The following is an 18,820-nucleotide window of genomic DNA, read 5'->3' as shown; positions in this document are numbered from 1 at the left end:
ATGTAGATGTGTGTTTCCTCAGAGTCAGTTCTGTTGTAGGTCAAAGTGAAGATACGGTCAAGATTCAGGCAAGAATTGCTTATTGTCCGAGATCAACGTGAGTGTCTTAAGCATTTCATGTAAGTCAATGTAGCATCCCCCAAAGTCCTGGAGACACGACAGTGTGTGTACATGTGGTGCAGAAATGTTTCAATGTTCGCCATGGGAAATCAGAAAGCAGCCGCAAGCTCCCAACTCCTAAGCGTGAGACTTTATAATTACACTTTTGCACACCGACACACACATAGACACACTCACTCACACATACTTGTAATTACAGTCGGCTCCCACAATCCCATTAAGTCTTTTGGGGCCTTTAGGCATTTTCCATCATTTAACTGGTCACAGTTTCCAGTATGAAGGCCTTTGTAAGGGCATGGGTTCAATGGAGCTGACTTTGTATTATTCACCCATTGGGTCATGGGTTCAATTCCCAGCTGACCCAGTGGCCTGCTTCTGTTCCTGCGAGTCAGAGACTCCCTTCATCCATATTTTGTCACCCCTGATGGGCCCTGTGGTTTAATGGATTGTGAACAGCAAGAAAACAGGGGATTTACACACAGAAGGACGTACATGCACGCAGGCATGCACGCACACACACACACATACACACACATGCACGCACGCACACACACACCTAAAATAAAGTAAACATCTATAAATGCGTATCCAAGCAAGTAATTGGAAGGCCTTTGGCTCAGTTGAATAAGGCTCAGTGCTCTCTGTGACAGGCACGCTACACTGTGTTTTCAGCACTAATGTAACTTAATGGAAGCAGTGTCAGAATAACAGAGAGAAAAACTTTTTTTTTTTTTGTTCCGTACTTGAAGAACAAGATAAATGATTATTTTCCCGCAATGTACAGTCGTATATTATGATGGCAGAAAGAAAGACGGAGATGGAGATATTGGAGAGAAACAGAAGAAATAGAAGAAAGTGAGTAGAAGAGAGGCCCAGCTGTGTTTTCACACAGAGAGTGAGAGAGAGAGAGAGAGAGAGAGAGAGAGAGAGAGAGAGATATGATAGTCTGTCAGATCGAGATATAAAGTCTCGATGTCAAGAGACAAAAAGAGTGCTTCTGGCCATGTGCGCTTGCATTCAATTTCCTCTTATCTGTATTTGTGTGTGCTTTCAGAGGAAATCATTTTGGTTGTGTGCGTGTCAGAGACAGACCAGGACAGTGTGAGAAGATGGAAAGACGCTGTGTGGCAGTTGTATTTGGAAGCAAGGTATTAGTGAATATCCAGTGTGGGTTTGTGCACCGAGGGGTGACGGCATGAGGGAGCGTGGATGTCTTCTGTGCTGTTTTGTGCCAGCGTGGTCGAGTCAAGAGGCTGTGAGAAGAGGGTGCTCCTGCACATATTTACACCCTTGATTTGTTCCACACTGTATGCCATCAGACTGTGTACAACAGTGTCAGTGAGCCCTGGTAATCCTTTCAACGTATGTGTTTCGTGTAATAATGTCACTGATGCAACTTAATAAAACAGAGATTAGCATGCTGTGTTAAATTATACCATCCTAATCAATAAGTGTGCACAAAAGGCACACTCCCTCTCCATCTGTGGCTTTCGTTTTGTACACCCAGGAAAGTGTTACTGCTTTTATAATAAGAAAAAATAGCAGAGTTTTCTAAAATGTGGGTCTATTCCCTTAAGTGCTGGAGTGACACACAAAATGTCGTATGTGGAACCATTCACCATTACAGTATAAATAGGTCCAATCAGCCATGCGAATGGATTTATAAGGCTTTTCACACTGTAGGAACAGGGATTTGAGCTAAATAACATCATAAGCGATGCCAAAATGCAATCTTTCAAGGCAATAATGGTGTTATTTATAGAAAGGTCTGTTTTTTTGCTGTGTCTTCTTCAATCCAATATGTTGTACTTGTGTGTGGGTGAATTCTGAAGGGGGATCCATTGAGATTAACACTGTTTTTTTAGATGTATTGCTTTTTGAAAATGTGGATGCTGTTAATATGATTTCGGCTTGAAAAGATGACCAACAAATCATTTGGTCAGCTTTGCATTGCAAGGTATGCATCAGGAACATTATTCATAGCAAATGTGTGTGCTTTTAGGCCTGAAAAGGGCACAGAAGTTTGAATTAATAAGAAAGAAAACGTTTTTATTGCCACTTACTGCTCTGTTTTATGTTCTGAACTGGAAAAAAGACTGGAGGGAAAAAAAAAACAACCATATTGTCACATTTTCCTTTGTGGAAACTCCACTGATGTGGTCACCAGGCAATTTGTGCCTCTAATTTACAGTATTTTCAAAATTGATTTTCTTAGTTTCCATCTTATTTGCTGGCCCTGACTTGTTCTAAACAATATTGCACAGACTCACTTCTGTGCATCAGTATTCGTTCACTGCCTAGCATTGACCATTTATAGCTGAATGTGGGTGTTGAGGGTGGCATATGAGGCTACGTTCGCACATCGTTAAGGTGGACTGGGATTTATAAAGGCACTATTATATGCATGTGTGGGTGTGCATGGTTTTATTGATCTCAACTTTATTTGATGTATGCAATTGTCAGCTTTTATTTGCTCACACTGTGTTTGGAGCCTTTGTGTTTCATGAATGAAGTTGTCAGGTCCATATGCTGTATGTGTTAAAACAATATGGAAACTCTTCCTGCAGAGAACAATTGAACCTGTACATAAGTCGTAGACAGGCTTTTAATGAGTCAGCAGTGTATGTTTTACGAGAGAGCTTGTATGTTGACGTTTATTCTCCCACTGCACTAAGTGATAAATGTATCTGCTTTTCTATCTCTAGGTTTTCCATGCCAATACAGACCCAACAGAGGTGGTTCTCAATCGGATCCCACAGCCAGTCCTGGCTCGCTTTATTCGCATCAGACCCCAGACTTGGAAAAATGGCATTGCGCTGCGTTTTGAGCTGTACGGCTGTCAAATAACGGGTAAGAAAGATTTACCTCTCAGACTTGTTTTGCCACCCTCCTCTTGGGATTCTTGTAAAAACATGGTCATCATCTTGCAAACTTTTCTACAAATGATATACTGGCTTCAGATCAGGCCAAAAGTTGGGTCAGGGCAAAAATAACTCCCAGAGAAAACATTTCCCGGAAGAGACCCCCTAAATGTGAATGGGAAGGGGTTTTTTTGGTCTTTTTTTTAATAATTTGCTGATAACTAATTCTATCATTCATCCATCCATCAGTCCTATTCATGATTCTGTTCATACTCTCCTCTTATCTGTTTCTCCCTTTCACGTGCACACAGCACACCCACTCTCATGTGCACTCACACTCTTGCTCTTGCTCTTTCATATACATACCCCCCCTTCTCTGTCTCCCACTCACAGATCACACGCACACAAAGAGACACACTCAGTCCTAATAGAATAATACTAGAGTGTGATGTGTGGGTGATAACATCAGAGAGTAACAGGCTCTCAGCTTTCATCTGCAGCCCTGGCAAACAAACACAATTTCAACCAGCATAATCAGCTCAATACTATAAATAGATAAAACTTAATTAGACTGTCTGTGTTTGTGAGTGCAGAAATGGTAAAACAGAGAGTTTCAGGCCGTGTGTGTGTGTGTGTGTGTGTGTGTGTGTGTGTATGCGTGCGTGCGTGTGTGTGTGTGGATGGACATAGATCTGTTCAGACACACACTATGGGGACTTGCCATCCTTTTGGGCCCAAACTAAGTCCCAGCAAGGAGACTGATTCAATTTCTGGATGAAACTTGAGGTTAAAGCTATGGGTTAGACAAGGAGTGCCACCAAACGGCATGAAAACACAACTGGTGCAGGTAAGGAAAATGTTTACATAGATTTCAAGCTTCAACTAAAGTAAGGTTTAGGTTAAAGTGAGAGAGCAGTTACTGGAGTTTACATAAAGTCTGCATTGTAAGTCAATTAAATGTCCCTGGAAGGCAGGGAAACATAAGGCGTGCATGTCCAGCTCCGCTGTATCATTATTAGGTTAGGGCCTCTCTCTGCTGCCACTGTAGTGGCCATTGAGAGGGACAGATATGGTCTTATCCAAGAGGGCTATTTCAGCACCCACACAAATCACAATCACACCAAAACAATATGATACTGCTTTACTGTGTGTGTGTGTGTGTGTGTGTGTGTGTGTGTGTGTGTGTGTGTGTGTGTGTGTGTGTGTGTGTGTGTGTGTGCGTGTGCGTGTGCGTGTGCGTGTGCGTGCATTATGGAGCTAGGGATGAGGATGGAGAATATATCAGGTATCTCGCCTGAGTTCTTGTCCACCATTCGCCTATTTTTTACTCTAACACCTGAAATTGCATTATATATCACCCTACTTTTTCCACTACTCTCGGCAGTGAGAACACATTCAACACATTTTTTTGGCCATTTCCCTGCCTATTGCCTGCCTCTGCTGCCTGTGATATCTACCATCCATCACGGGCCAGAGGAAAACACTGACATGATATGCAAAGCACTGCCGGTTTCCTGCCACTATCCCTTTTGTTAAGAGCGAGGACAGAGTTTGAAGTTTCAGGGGTGAATGACAATGGAGTGAATCACTCTGCCGCAGTTTCAGTAAAATGTGTCGAAAAAGTGCAGTAAAAAACTTTCTAACCAAACATATATTCTAATAGCCATGCTTTTGTTTTTCCCCCTCGCTTACATATGGACAAACCTGTACACACTGCCAGGGGGAATGTGATAATGCCCTACACAGGGCTATAAAGGCAGACATAAAGCAGTCAGTCAGTGACATGTCATTAACTTAAATCACACTTTTATGTCTCCAGCCCGACTTTTTCCTCACTATCTACCCATCTCTCTATTCAGTGCCGCTGTTTTTTCTCCGTACTGTTTTTTTTCTCCCTCTGTCTTTCCTTTGCCTTTGCTGACACCTTTCATTCGCACTCTCCACCCTTTGCCCCACTCTCATTTTCTCCTCTCTCCCTTCTCCTTAAATCATCTCTGCAGATGCACCGCTCCTCCCTCCCATCACTTCATCCTGATCACATCACAGCAGCACTTATTTTTAGCGCCTTTATTATTTGTCCCACCAGGCTTGTGTAAAGTGCGTATTTTTGAAGAAAGACTCAGTCCAGTCATGTGCATAATTGTTGTGGGGATCGGGCTTCAGTCGTGAGACCCCTGTTATCGCAGTGGGAGTGTCTGCTCACCTGTGTGTGGGCGAACGATCCGAGCATTTGTGAGAGGAAGTTGGTTCCAAGATGTGCGTGAGACCTTGACTTCTGTGAGCCGGCGCACATACGGTCTGCGTGCGAGTGTTTCTAGTAAGAGCTCTCACGCTGGTGTATAATATCAGACTATTTCTGTGATGATCTGCAGAGATTACATTACCATCGACTCACCCACCGTGCTTCTGGATTAAACAGGCAGCGCGGCAACGACCAAAATACTTGGATGCAAACAAACGCAACATAAAACAGACAATACAATAATGGGATTTTCTTCTAGCTAATCAGTTTTTTTCCATGTCTGCTGCCGAGCTCGAGGGGGAGCTCATCTGTAGCTGTTGTTGTTTATTGTTGATTCATTATTTACCAAAGCGAAGCACGGCTGCAAACGTCACTGCATTAAACATTCATCTCCATGAAGACCTGAAGAATGTCACCATCAATCACCGTCACCCTTCACTGTCAGCCCGCTCTCTCTCCTTCCACTTCCATCCCTCTTTATCCTCCTCACCCTTTCTATTCACTTGCTGTCTTTTGAGTCTGTCTTTCTGTTTGACCTTTTGCCTACTTCCTTATCTCCTCCTTGTCCTTTAACTCTTTCCTCACCTTTTGTCTTGCCTCCCACTTCTCCTTTCATTCTTCCTCCATTATTTTTAGTTATTTATTTATTTTACACACTTTTCCTTTTTTATTCACATCAGTTTCAACCTGCACATTTTCCAAACAGAAACGGTCACTATTTTTTTGGTCCTGTCTCATGTCATTATTCATGGCAACACCATATTCTGATGCTTGTTAGCCTAAAACACATTTGTCAGTGTAACAAACACTATCCCTTTGATCTGCATCATGCTTTCATTTAGTTCCTCCATCTGGGAGTTCTCTGGCTCAATTCCCTGTGAAGAATCCCCTTTGGATGCTTGATTATAGTTACGCATCAACTTTGCAGCAGCAGGAAAGAAAAATAATGAAATGGGTTGATGGAAAGCAGCTCAGAAGGGGCTGCAGAGCGTAGCGCGCCAGTTGCCGCTTTAACTATTCGTGTCACAATCACACAGAGAATTTTGCTCCAAGATTAGATCAAACAGTGACACCAAATTATCCCAGGCCTGAAAGTGGCACTTATTTATGAGCAGTTTTTATCTAGGTCGTATTGGATGCTTTAGCAATGCTGCAACTTCACCTAGCTGGATTGTTCAAGGATGGCAGTTTGGACTGTTTTAATTTTTTTTACCTGTTATTTTCAAATGTTGTCCCAAATTTGTGTCAGTCTTCTATATTTTAAAGCAATTTTATTTTTTGATTGAGTGTCAACATTTCTGGTAATATCCCATCATAACATCAAAATATACATCCCTACAGTTCAGGTTTGAATATTAAATAGGTTATATTATAGTTTAAACTTAAAACCTGCTTAAAATGTACTAATAAAAAGTCTGCTACAACACAATTGATAACTTGTGAATAGGATGCCTGACAGCCAAAGCCTGAGTGCTACAGTGACATTTGAGTTACAAGGAAGAAGGATTTCCCAAACAGTTGATGCCCTACATCACAATGTAATTACAGTTCCATCCAGACAAAGATGGCACGAAGTGTCCTGTTGTGTTCTGATTGCAGTGCCCTTGCGACATGTTTATTTCATGTCTTAGAAAATGCACTGCCTGCAGTATATCAGTCTTTTCTCACTCCTCTCCATCTGTGTTCCCGGCTCAGATGCTCCCTGTTCAGAGCTGCAAGGCATGTTGTCTGGACTGCTCCCCGACTCCCAAATCTCTGCGTCCTCCATGAGGGACATCCATGGGTCCATGGGGGCTGCCAGGCTTGTGGCGAGCCGGTCAGGCTGGTTTCCCAACCCAACACAACCCATCGCTGGAGAGGAGTGGCTTCAGGTATGTCATGTAACTGTAAAACAAACCAAGTTTTTTTTTTTTTTTTTTAAACATTGATATAAATTGTGACGGTATAGTTGTCTGATTCTCACCACAAATGAGACTGTAGTTTGATTGAAATTAGGTCAATATATTGTTATCATGTTTCTGGTAACATTTAAAGTTCTCAAAACTCATGAAGCAATGTCACAGTTACCACATTATGTGTGAGGATCTGTGAAGTGGATGGGGCAGAAGTTCAGGAAAAAGACAATTTAAGAACAAAAGTCACACAAACAACCATTGGTACATTTTTAAGTAACTGGGAAAGTGGGAACTGTCCAATTTGCAGTTGGGAAATTTCTAGCTATTAACTTCGCCACTGAGAAGGTGAAAGGCTTTGTCGATCACCCGGACAGGAGTTTGATGTCACTCAACTTGTCCACAGTTTTGGTGAAAGTTAATTTATTTTTGTCTTTTCTCTTCTTCTCGGGCTTATAGCAGCTCTCCCTGTTGCCACTTCAGTGATATAGATTTACTGTCTGTATCTATGAAGCCTAATAACCGCATCATAATGATTGCCGCAGAAAACAAAGGCACAGCAAATATGTAATTATGTAATATAAATATAAATCGTTTCCAACCTAATTTTTGCCCCTATCTTATTGTGCATGTGACAAGTTTATTGCTTTTCTGGACTCTGGCAGCAGCATTGAATTAACACAGCTGGAGGCAGCCATGTTGATTCTTTATTGCAATGCATATGTTGTAAACTGGAAAAGGGGATTTTCCCAAGTCGTAATTATGGTAGTTCCTAGCTGCACAGAACCTGTTTAAGGCTCGAGATAAAGCTAAAAACTCTGAAGACAATCTTGGTTCATTGAGCCACACGAGAGCTTAAATCAATCCCAAGCAAAAGTGTAATTCGGCCGTAAACAAGTGGACACGCAGAGAAAAGACCAGCAAAGCTAGTGTGGAGAGCATTCTAACTTTTTTATCCCCGTGATGCAGGTGGACCTTAGTGTGCCCAAGATGGTGCGCGGCATCATTACCCAGGGCGCAAGAGGGCTGGAGGGCAGCACCAGTGCGGAGAACAGAGCATTCGTCAGAAAGTACAAACTTGCGCACAGCTTGACAGGCAAAGAGTGGACCTACATCACAGACAGCAAGACTGGATTTGCAAAGGTACGTACACGTAATCTTTACCTCTGTATGACACTCTCCATTCTCTGATTGCCTCTCTGTCAGTCCTCCCTCATTTGTAGTTTATTTATAGCTGTCTCTCAGCTTAGTTGCTCTTCATTCACCCACCATCTCCTTCTCTGGCTCTCCTCCTTCATCCCCTCTCATTCTTGTCATAAAAGCTGTTATTTTACCGCCTCGGCTTCTTTGGTAATAATTCAATCACCTCAATCCTCACTCTCCCTGCTTCCATCTCTCTCTGTCTGTCTATGCATCCTCCCTCTCTGCTCTTCACTGTCTCTCGTCGTCTTACTCACTCATCCCCTTATTTGTCTCTCATGGGTGTTAATTAAAAATGTCTTTCCTGCATCACCACTCAGCACTGCTGGCAGTCAAACGCACCACGAGACAGGGCACTTTAAACTCACTTCTCCTTTCTGACTCTATGTCTTAAAATGCTTTAATAGCCCTACTGAGCGCCTGGATTTTCTCCTGATGCTCAAACCCTGTTCTCTCTCATCTGCCTATCTTTAAATGAGTATCCTGGGAAACTCAGCATATGCTCTTAAAATTCCAGAAATGGGGGAAGACAGGAGACAATGTTCAATGAATGAAACCAATAGCACAATGTTCACGGCCCATGTTTTTGAAGTGATCATATCGGGCTAGTCAGTTCTAACTTTTCTGTAAATCTTGCGCGACTGCTGCCACCTCAAAGATTATTTGAAAATCACACTCTCTTGTTATTTTCATGACGTGTGTCACACCATGCAGGAAGGCAGTGTTGATTAGCTGTGTTATATGACTTTGGAGAAACAGGTTCACCATTCACTGAGGCTTGCAAGGATAAAATATAGAAAAAAATCAAGTTTTAAGACTTCTATTGTGTTTAGGGGTTTCTTCTTTGTTTTAGTAATTTTCCCTTTGGTGCCCTGGTTGCCACAAAATAGTCATAACTGCATGTATATTCTGATATATATCACATGAAGTAAGTTTATTACTCACTCAGTTGCATATTTAAGCCGTTTAAAAGCGGTAGTTTAGAAAATGAGCTGCCATCAGATCTATTGAACTTTGCCACATAGATTTTATTGAAGCACCTTTCTTAATAGAAGGACACTTGGGGGTCACATGACCATTGGGCAGGTGCTCATGTGATGGCATTCAAATCAATAGCCCGGCCATTATCATTCCCTTGAGCCAGCACAATAGCCTCTGCCTAGATTATTCCAGTTTGACCTTTTAAGTGCACAAATGAAGTGACCGGAGGGATTTTCAAGCAAAATGAAAGTCAATAATTAAATTTTTCTGCTTTTCACAATTCTATAAACCGTCGAAACTAATTCCATCTCCATCTCTTTTCTGCAGATTTTTGAGGGAAACAGCCACTACGACACCCCGGAGGTGCGGCGGTTCGAGGAGATAGTCGCCCAGCATATAAGAATCTTCCCCGAGAGGTGGTCTCCCGCTGGCATCGGCATGAGGGTGGAGGTTCTCGGCTGTGACCTTCCCGGTAAGAGCACAAAGAGATGCACTAATGATAGCAAGAGTCCTCCTGCAGTATGCATGAAATACGTGTACAGATAAACCCATGACCTACGGGCTGACAGAGACGCGCAATCAAGACATATTATGCAACGACTGTGAAACCTTGCACACTATATCATCATCACAGTGGGATTATGATTACCTCGGCATGTATGTGCTGTATATTACATGATCTAAAAGCATAATTACAAGCAAACACATGTATTCCATCACCTGTTGTGTCGAGCTTTGTGTCTTTGTCTGATTGCAGAGTATGCGTGTCCATATATGAGTTTCTATTTGCAGAGACGGATGTGTTGTGGCCTTCCGCCTATATAATGGAGGTTAAAGTTAATCATCTTGCTCCCGAGAAGGTTTTTCAACATGTCTGGACAGGGATTAACGTGTCTAGGTCATGGGACTTTAACTAATAGCAGCCAGCTGTGTGGTTGCACTGTCCTGTGTTTGCACACTATTGTGTAAATCACACATAGATAGCACGCATGGATCAGCAGCAGCGCGAACAGTGCTGTTATTTGCGATCAACTGCGTTATTTTAGAGGTTTGAAGAATGTATTGTTCTTGATCAGCAATTTTTGGGGGAGTTATAAGCCTTATAAGGTTGGCAATTGCACAATAAAGGTGATGAATGGAGACCATTAGTGTATAGGTTACTTTACTGAGCTGTATAAGTAGCATTTATTATAATATTCTAAAGTATTGTATGGACCTTGTTAGCTGTGGCAAGCAATTTCTTCTTCTCTGCCCAATAACTTCAGGAATAAAGCGGGCAATTTTACAAATCCTGGCACACAACTTAAACCAGGCAATAATGATAATAATGTTCTGCATTCAGTCGCCACCATGTGAAGTAGAGGCAATAAATACCTCCCCACTAAAAGTTAAACGTTTTCCCTAATAGTCATCTCAATGTATTTTACAATAATCCTGGCCCAAATGCAGACGTCATATAAGTGTCATAATTGCAGGGTTTGTTTTTTTTCTTAAAGCACTTTTTTCTAACAGGGTCTATAGTTACAGATGGTGTTTTTATGGCCAGCCTCAGCTCGCTCCTTCATGTGCCATCTGATCTTTCTACTTTAGTTGGGCTGTGACGTGACAGGTGAAGATGAGAACAGGAAACGACACGTACCTGTTCCCCAGTGGACATGAAGTAGGCCGTTGGTTACGGCCAATGGCCTCAGCACTGTATTTTGTGCTTATGTGTGTGTGAGTGAGAGAGAGAGGCAGAGAGAGTGAGAGAGATGCAGAGACAGAGAGAGACAGTAAAGCCCAAAGGAAACACAATATCCCAGATGTGTCAGGCATAACCAGGAGGCTGCTGATGATGGGCACATAAGGGCCAGCATGGACCGTTTCTAACACGTTACTGTGGAGAGGTTAAGGAAGAAAAACAAGCACAACACAGACAGCAGAGAAAGACTCATAGAGATATGTTCAAGCATAAAGGAGAATTTTTTAATTGAAATACAAAAGATAAAATCACATCGTTAGTTAGGATGATATATAAATTACGTTTCAATAGAATCTCTACAACAAATGACATTCAAATAAAAAAAAAAAAATCTAATTAAATTAAATCCAGATAAGACAGTTGGGCACAAAAGAAAAACAGTAAAAATAATGTTAAAAGTCCAAGAACCAATTATGTCAAAGTTGTTGAACATTTATTTGCAAGTATAAACCCCTTGAGTTGAATCATCTCATTTTAAAAGGGGTCTGAATCTAATGCAAAGTGACAACAGAAGCTAGGATGGGACAGAGAACAACAACAACACATTAGGACAACGCTGTGGCCAAAAATACCAAAAAGTACATCAAATAGAGCGAGGGCATTATACATTACAGAAATGTGGGATCACAGGTGGGTACTAAGTGTGAGGTGTGCACTGTGTTGTATTAAAGCTCAATAGAGTGAGTTTCCCAGGAAGAAACATTTTACTTTGGTCTATTTTAATATGAAGGAGCAAGTGTTCCTGCACACACTTGCTCCTTCATATTAAAATAATGATGGTTTGGTCAAATTCGTGAGCTAGTTATTTGTCAGAAAAAGCTGAAAATTCAGTAAAGTAATTGTTTTTCTTGTGCCACAGAACCGCTGTATTATTCATGCAATTAAATGCATTTACCTCTGTCTACATCTATTTAACAGCTTTTCTCATTAAACCTTGTGGTTTCAAATGAAATGTTAACTACTCTCCCGGTTAGCTGAATCCTTAAGGGGAGGACATAAAGATGGTATGCTTAAAGTTTTGTTGGGGTTTTTCTTCCAGTGGAACCGTCCTCTTTTCATTTAGTTTCAGGTGACGAGTAGCGAGCACAAAGGTAAATGGGTACATCATCACATCCGGCTGACTGCAGGTCCTGTCGTCTGTTTTATTCTGTGCACACAGCGTTTTGTGATTGCGTCTGATAACATCATGCACAACATATCTGCAGCCATCATTGCAGCGATCGTAGCACAGATGAACATCTTGGTTTTAGCAGTTTCCCCCTGATCGTCTGGTGGTCTGCCCGTCTGTGTCTGCACGCCAGATGTTTGCCTTCTGGATGTAATCCGTGCATTAAACATGATAACAGTTCATTCCCACTCCACATGAACACTGCAGCAGCCGCCCCTGCTGCTACCATCCCAAATACGACGCACAGCCGAGTACCCAGTTAAGTCGACACCGAGTGGCTTAGAGCAAATAAATTCCGTTAAATTTCACTTTGTCTGGTTTTTAATTGTTTCCACGCTAAGTGATGTGAGGATAATAATGCTGAAAAACGCATGATCTCACTACTTGTGCAGTCACAACCGTTTCGCCAGCATTGTAAATGAAAAGAACGAGGGGAAGAAAAAAAACAAAACCAAAATATCCCACTGAAGACAAAGAACATGTTGTGCTATTTGTTTGTATGTGTTTGTTCCAGCAGTTGTGTTTAGTTGTAAAGAAGGATAAAATATTCAACAGTGCATCAGCTCCAGTCCACTGAACACAGCTGTTTACACACAAGTCACAAGCACACAAATGCACCAGTTTTCATGTCTGGTGGACCTCTCCTATAAACGCAGACACACACACCCATAGGAAGAGATATATAGAACCAAATACAATAAGAGGCAGAAGCATCTTTTTATCCTTGTTCATATTAAATCCAATCAAGTTGTTTTTATTCCTTCATGTGATGTGTACAACAGGCCTTATTCAGAATGAATTTTTCATTCCATCATGCATAGCATTCATGAGGCAGCTAATATTAAAAGGGAATCTTTACTTTCATTTAAAGTTGATTTATGGGAGTCTCCGAACACATCAAAGGCTATATGGCTATATGTAGATGGTAAAAAAAAAAAAAATGTCAGATCCGACTACAGTCTGCTCCTTTTTCTCCTTGCAGCCCCATTTAAGAAATGAAGCCATACACTGATGGGGTCATGAATAAATAAGAAGAGACATTAGGAGTGTATGTGGCTTAATCACACGCATGCACACCTTTAGGAGTAGATGCTGAAAGCCAAACAGCCTGTTTAATGTCCAGTTGTTCTCCATTTTATTGTTTCCTGAACGTGGATCCCCACTGGTGATTTCCGAGGTCATGCTCAGGTCAGATTTTTTCATTAGGTGTATGTAGGTTCTGATGTGCAGGCAAGAATGAACCTTTCCTCTGGTCAATTGTATCCTTCATTCAACTGAATTATTTCATCATGTAGGGTTCAATGTTTTTCCCTCTCACACTGATTAAACCCACTTCACCATCACACCAAACATATCAGATGATTGTATTTTAAAATCCAAGTAAAAGCACTTCGAACACTCATGCATCAAGAGTAAAGGTCACGCTCTTCTCTCGATAGCTTTAAATATGTTTCCTTGAAGCAAGTAAATTTCTGTGCATCCAGGAGAGGGCTGTTGGTTTCATATGGGACAACATTTCCAATACAGACAGACATCCATGAAACAGGTTCAAAACTGCTAAAATAAATATTTATGCCACTAGTAGTGCTTTATTTTTAGTCTGGGGAGATTATTCCTTGCGTTTTGTCGTTATTTTCATTTTTTCCAAGCTCTGTTGTTGGTTGCACATGAGCTATAGTGCACAACTCTGCCCCCACAGGTCATCTGTGGTATGTTTCATCAACCAGTTTGTTCACAATAAGTTCACTTGGAAAATGTGTCTTTCATGACAAATCAAATGTTACTTTTTACAGTCACTCATTAATTTTCTATAAAGGATACATCCTCCTATGTTTGTGACTGTTCTCTGAGTTCACCGTAAAATAACGAGGTCCCATTGAATTACACAAATGTCTTGAGCTCTGCATAAGACTGATGTGCCCACTATACATGTGTAACAAATGTGCTGTGTTTATTTTGTCCGGAGATGAAAACAATATGATATGATGTCAGTCACAAACCTCATATCCTCTAATCATCAGCTTTGGTAAACTCGCAAAGAAATTGCTTTTCCATTACTACCCCTGTATTGTTTTCATATTTTTCAATGAACCTCGCTGACCTGGCCTCAGGGCTGTAAAACAATTTCCTCACAAGAGAGACAATCTCAACACTCTATTGCAATAAAAATGGAGGGAAAAAAAATAAAACAAAAATCCCAAATTACACATTGGGGGTTCTTACAGGGCACCACTGTAATGTAGATGCAATAATGCATCTCATTATTGTGTCAAACCTTCCGCGAGAACACACAGAAACAAACAGCAGACTATTATTGCAGGACTCATTCTAATCATTCACGCTAGCTATGAAGGCAACATGTAATTTAGGTCTTGTAACCCCAACTATTGGATGTGAACTGAGAGCTTACAAAGCTGCCAGTTTTGTTCATGTTTGAAATGACTGAGCGATCAGAACATCTGCTCCTCTCTCATCTCTTTCACTCCACACCACACTGTTGACGGGCTCACAGTCACACACACACACACACACACACACACACACACGCACACACACACACACACACACACACACACACACACACACACACACACACACACACACACACACACACACACACACACACCACCTGTTTGGCATCGAAATGACAGTTTGTTCTTAGTTAGTGTAAATACATGTTTAGTTTCTCATCTATGCAACAATGTTATGGGTGGGGTTCCCAGTGATAATAACAAAGAGGAACACATAAGTGCAGACGGGGAGTGAGAGAGGCTTTTGTGTCCAATCTAAGTGCGGCTAAAGACGGCTTTGTCTTCAGATTTGCAGCTGCGGCTTTCGACATCATGGAAAACCTAAAAAAGTGCCATGCACATTGTGACAGAAATTGCACTTTACAGTCCTGTGGCCCAACAAAAGCACAGTGATTACTCCAATGATAAGCACATACCTTGTTCATGGTCCGTTTCACTGTAAAATCCACATGATGAGGAAATGAGAGGGATAAAGCAAGTACACTCATTAGAGTTTTAATTTAGAGAAAAAAACCTGTAAAATGCTCTGTTGTGCTGTAGATAAAAACTAGTTTGAATTTCATTATCTAACTCATGGCAAAACAGTTATCATCAAGATGCATTACCTCTCTAATATTAATGTATTTTTATTTTTTCACACAGTTTTTATGAGGTGTCTTCTTTTATTGATGTTTTACATCAATAAAAGAAAAGGAAATGAAAAATTTACTCAAATTCAACTTGCAACATTGCTTACAAACCTACAAGTTAAAGTACTGTTTTTCAGAATAGTTAAGTAAATTTACTAAGCGATTTTCTCAGAAACTACTCAACATATCACTTAAACTTATTACGGCGCCGTTAACGCGACAACTTTCATTTTTAATTCTCTGTTTACACGACAACAGTGCTCAGAGCCACTGAACATGCAACTTTTTGAAAATGGCTCCCAAGGTCTAGTTTTTCAAAAACATTCTCTGTGGAAATGGGGAAAAGTTACTTTTCTGCCCACTTCACGCATAGTAAATAGTTTTCCTGCACATGCATGACGGCCTCGGTTACATTGTTGACATTCAAAGAAATTTACCTGTACAAAATATTTCAGTTCAAAACACATTTCCTCAATCAAACATTAAACTAAATGAGATCTACTGTTGTGTGTTTAGTAAACAAATATAGATATAAAGCGAGAATTTATAGAAACAGTGTAGTTGCTCAGGGTTTTATAACAGTAAATTACATGTGAAATGTGCTTAAGGAAACAAATCCGCACTTTGATTGTATCCTTACAAAATACAGGAGACAATTGCTTCTCAACCCAGAAAAAGATTCTAGTAAATACACTTTTAACTGTAATTTTCAAACGTCCACATTATGCAGTCCTCCATAGCACACCCTTAAGTACAAGTATCCCTATTGCAAAATACGGGCCAAGAAATAGACCCAATGTCTAGTAAATCAAGAAAAAAGCCCGAACCACTGTCTGTCAAGAACTCTATGAACAAAACAGACAGCTGCCTCTGTAACAAATCCCAGAGATTTGATAATAATATGAATGTTGCTGGAAAAACACAGCTGAGTTACTTTTAAATGTAGGAAGCACTAATGCATGTTGACGTAACATCATGTTCATGATTGATACAGTTTTGCAATGTGAATGTTGACAAGAAATTGCCCAGAATTTGAAACACACACACACACACACACACACACACACACACACACACACACACACACACACACACACACACACACACACACACACACACACACACAGGGGCACTGTGGAGGGAAAGCTGCTCAGATCATTCTCTCAAGAACATTCAAGCAATGCGGCGAGTCTCCAGCCAATCACACAGGTTCAGCCAAGGGTGTGTACTCCTGTGTGTATTTGTGTTTGTGTGTGCTTGTGAGTGTCAGGTCCAGCACTGCTGATTGCTTTCACATGTGAGCCGTGGCTTCAGTTCAATACCTTCATGTGATCAGTGGGATGTGTCCTTAGTTACACCCACTCATCTCTCGCTCTCCTCTGCTCCTCCTTCTTCCCTCTGCCTTTTCTTCTGTTGTCACTGCAGAAATCACAGTAAAAGATAAATGTTTTTTTTGTTTTTTTATATATATATTATTGTTAACAGCTGCTGGGATCCATTATCAATAAAAAGCAACTCATCTAGTGCTAGACAAACACTAAAATCTGGTATATCTGGTATATTTTCTGTTCTTGGCCTATACCTATTCTAAGCACAGATAATGTTTGCAAGAAACGAACAAACCCTGAGAACTAGCCATGTATACTTACGTTACAGCATTTTATCAATAACAGCAATTACTTCAGCATGGTTAAGTTTATCTTCCCCCTCTTTTCCCTTCGTTGAGATTTCTAACACCAACAAATGGGACGATAATAGCTGTGGTTGCTCATTCAATGGTAAATGTACAAAAAAATAGTCCTTGTTAAAAATGGTTAAATACTGACTGTGCTACATTTACAGGTTTCATTTAATTCTGAACAACATTCTAGATGACACAAAAATAAAAACTCAACTTCTATTATAAGATAATATTTGTTACATTTCTCCTTTTGGTCTTTGAAGTTCAATACCGCCGTGTTGAAGAAGCCTCTGTGTCAGTGATGAAACACAATATGCAAATGTGGTCAGAAAGTATTGATTTGGTTTTGGGAGCAATTAGAACCATATCCTTGTTAACACATTAATGGTTGCAGAACTAGAAGACTGACCTTCTCTCCTCCACAGATCTTAATGGCATACTTATCTTAATGGTTTTTGCCACTCTTAAAACTCATTTCCTTTGTAGCTGACTTGGGTTCAGTGATGGGAGTTAGCCATTCATCGCCGGCAGCTTCTTTTTATCATCTCAGTTGTTGTCGTACTTAGCTTGACACTTAAGGCTACAATTACACTCGCATACCTTGTGGTGCTGTGTTGCACAATGGGCTAATGAGCAATTCACTGTCAGTGGTTTCCTGACATAAAGAGCAGCTCAGCTGTGGAGCTCTTGGCTCTGCCTTTCAGCCACACTTTAAGTTCCATTATTGGTGGCTTTTTAGTCACTGGCATTTTCTCTTTTTTTAGTTTTCTCTTTTTTTTTTTACTGTGAGAAAGAAACTCTGCTTCCCTGTTTACTTGATATTAAAACTCAGCGTCCACTCATCATAAAAATAGATATTATTAGCAGCTTGCAGTACAATGAGCTAATTAGGCATTTAGTCTGGAAATAATTTCCCGCCGTACAGAAGCCATTTTTCCAACTACCAATTTACTGAAGAAGGAGTCATAATTAGTTCAGCTAGCACTCAACAAATCAAACTTGCACATTTCTGGTTTTAAGAACAGTTGTCTGATTTGCCATTTAGATTTCTGGCATCACTTCCTACGCTGAATCACTCAAGTTTCCCACCATTGATTCTCATTCGATGTCACACTTTTCTACATGTAGCGGCCCTTTTCCCGGTAGCGCCTCTTCTGAAAAGTCGCCAAGTTTCCAGGTTTTGTGTCATGAAACTCTAGTCTGCTTTCAGATGCAGCATGCAGAGTAAGCTTTGCACATAATCATGTTCCTAAGCCTGAATGGAAATCATCTGTAGTACATTTAGAGCAGGTGAAGCTTGCAATACTGTACTGTCAAGAGTTGTTGAAGTATAAGATTTATGCCTTTCTAGTTTCGCTTCTGGACCAGCAGTGATGAGTCTTTGTAGTGTTCGATCTGACTTCAGAGTTTTGCCAAGCAGTTTGCAGCTGATAAGCGTCTTAGCTCAGTGTTCAATGTATAGGTTATGACTTTGGCCACATGCATGTTTCCCAGTCGAATTCAGGACAGAAAAGAATCTGGAGTGATTCATCACATCCTGTGGTGCACAGACCAAAACAACTGGCATGAGTTACTAATTTCAATGGTTGTCTGAAAAAAAAAAAAAAGATTTCTCAAAGGTATTGTTGAATTATTTTAAATACCGCTTATTTGACTCTTGCGTTAATGGATAAAGTGTAGATGGAATAATACAATAAAGGTTAGCCTATTTTGCTGTAGCTCATTGGTGGAGTAGCTCATCACAGGATGTCTCTGTTAGAGAGGCCATGCCTTT

At 40.7% G+C, this 18,820-nt stretch overlaps 1 protein-coding gene across 2 annotated transcripts in view; it reads left to right on the top strand.

The window, feature by feature from the left end:
• Positions 1-18,820, top strand: part of nrp2b (neuropilin 2b) — a 101,566-nt gene that overhangs the window by 52,329 nt on the left and 30,417 nt on the right. For both annotated transcript variants that reach the window (XM_080498539.1, XM_080498540.1), the window contains exons 8-11: positions 2,826-2,970; positions 6,919-7,094; positions 8,085-8,258; positions 9,624-9,768. In XM_080498539.1, the coding sequence (XP_080354665.1) occupies positions 2,826-2,970; positions 6,919-7,094; positions 8,085-8,258; positions 9,624-9,768 (640 nt within the window). The remainder of the gene's footprint in view (positions 1-2,825; positions 2,971-6,918; positions 7,095-8,084; positions 8,259-9,623; positions 9,769-18,820) is intronic.

The sequence above is a fragment of the Blennius ocellaris genome (assembly GCF_963422515.1).
Source record: "Blennius ocellaris genome assembly, chromosome: 6".
Taxonomy (NCBI): domain Eukaryota; kingdom Metazoa; phylum Chordata; class Actinopteri; order Blenniiformes; family Blenniidae; genus Blennius; species Blennius ocellaris.
Note: the sequence above shows the minus strand (reverse complement) of the source record. Positions and strands in the feature narration are given on the sequence as shown.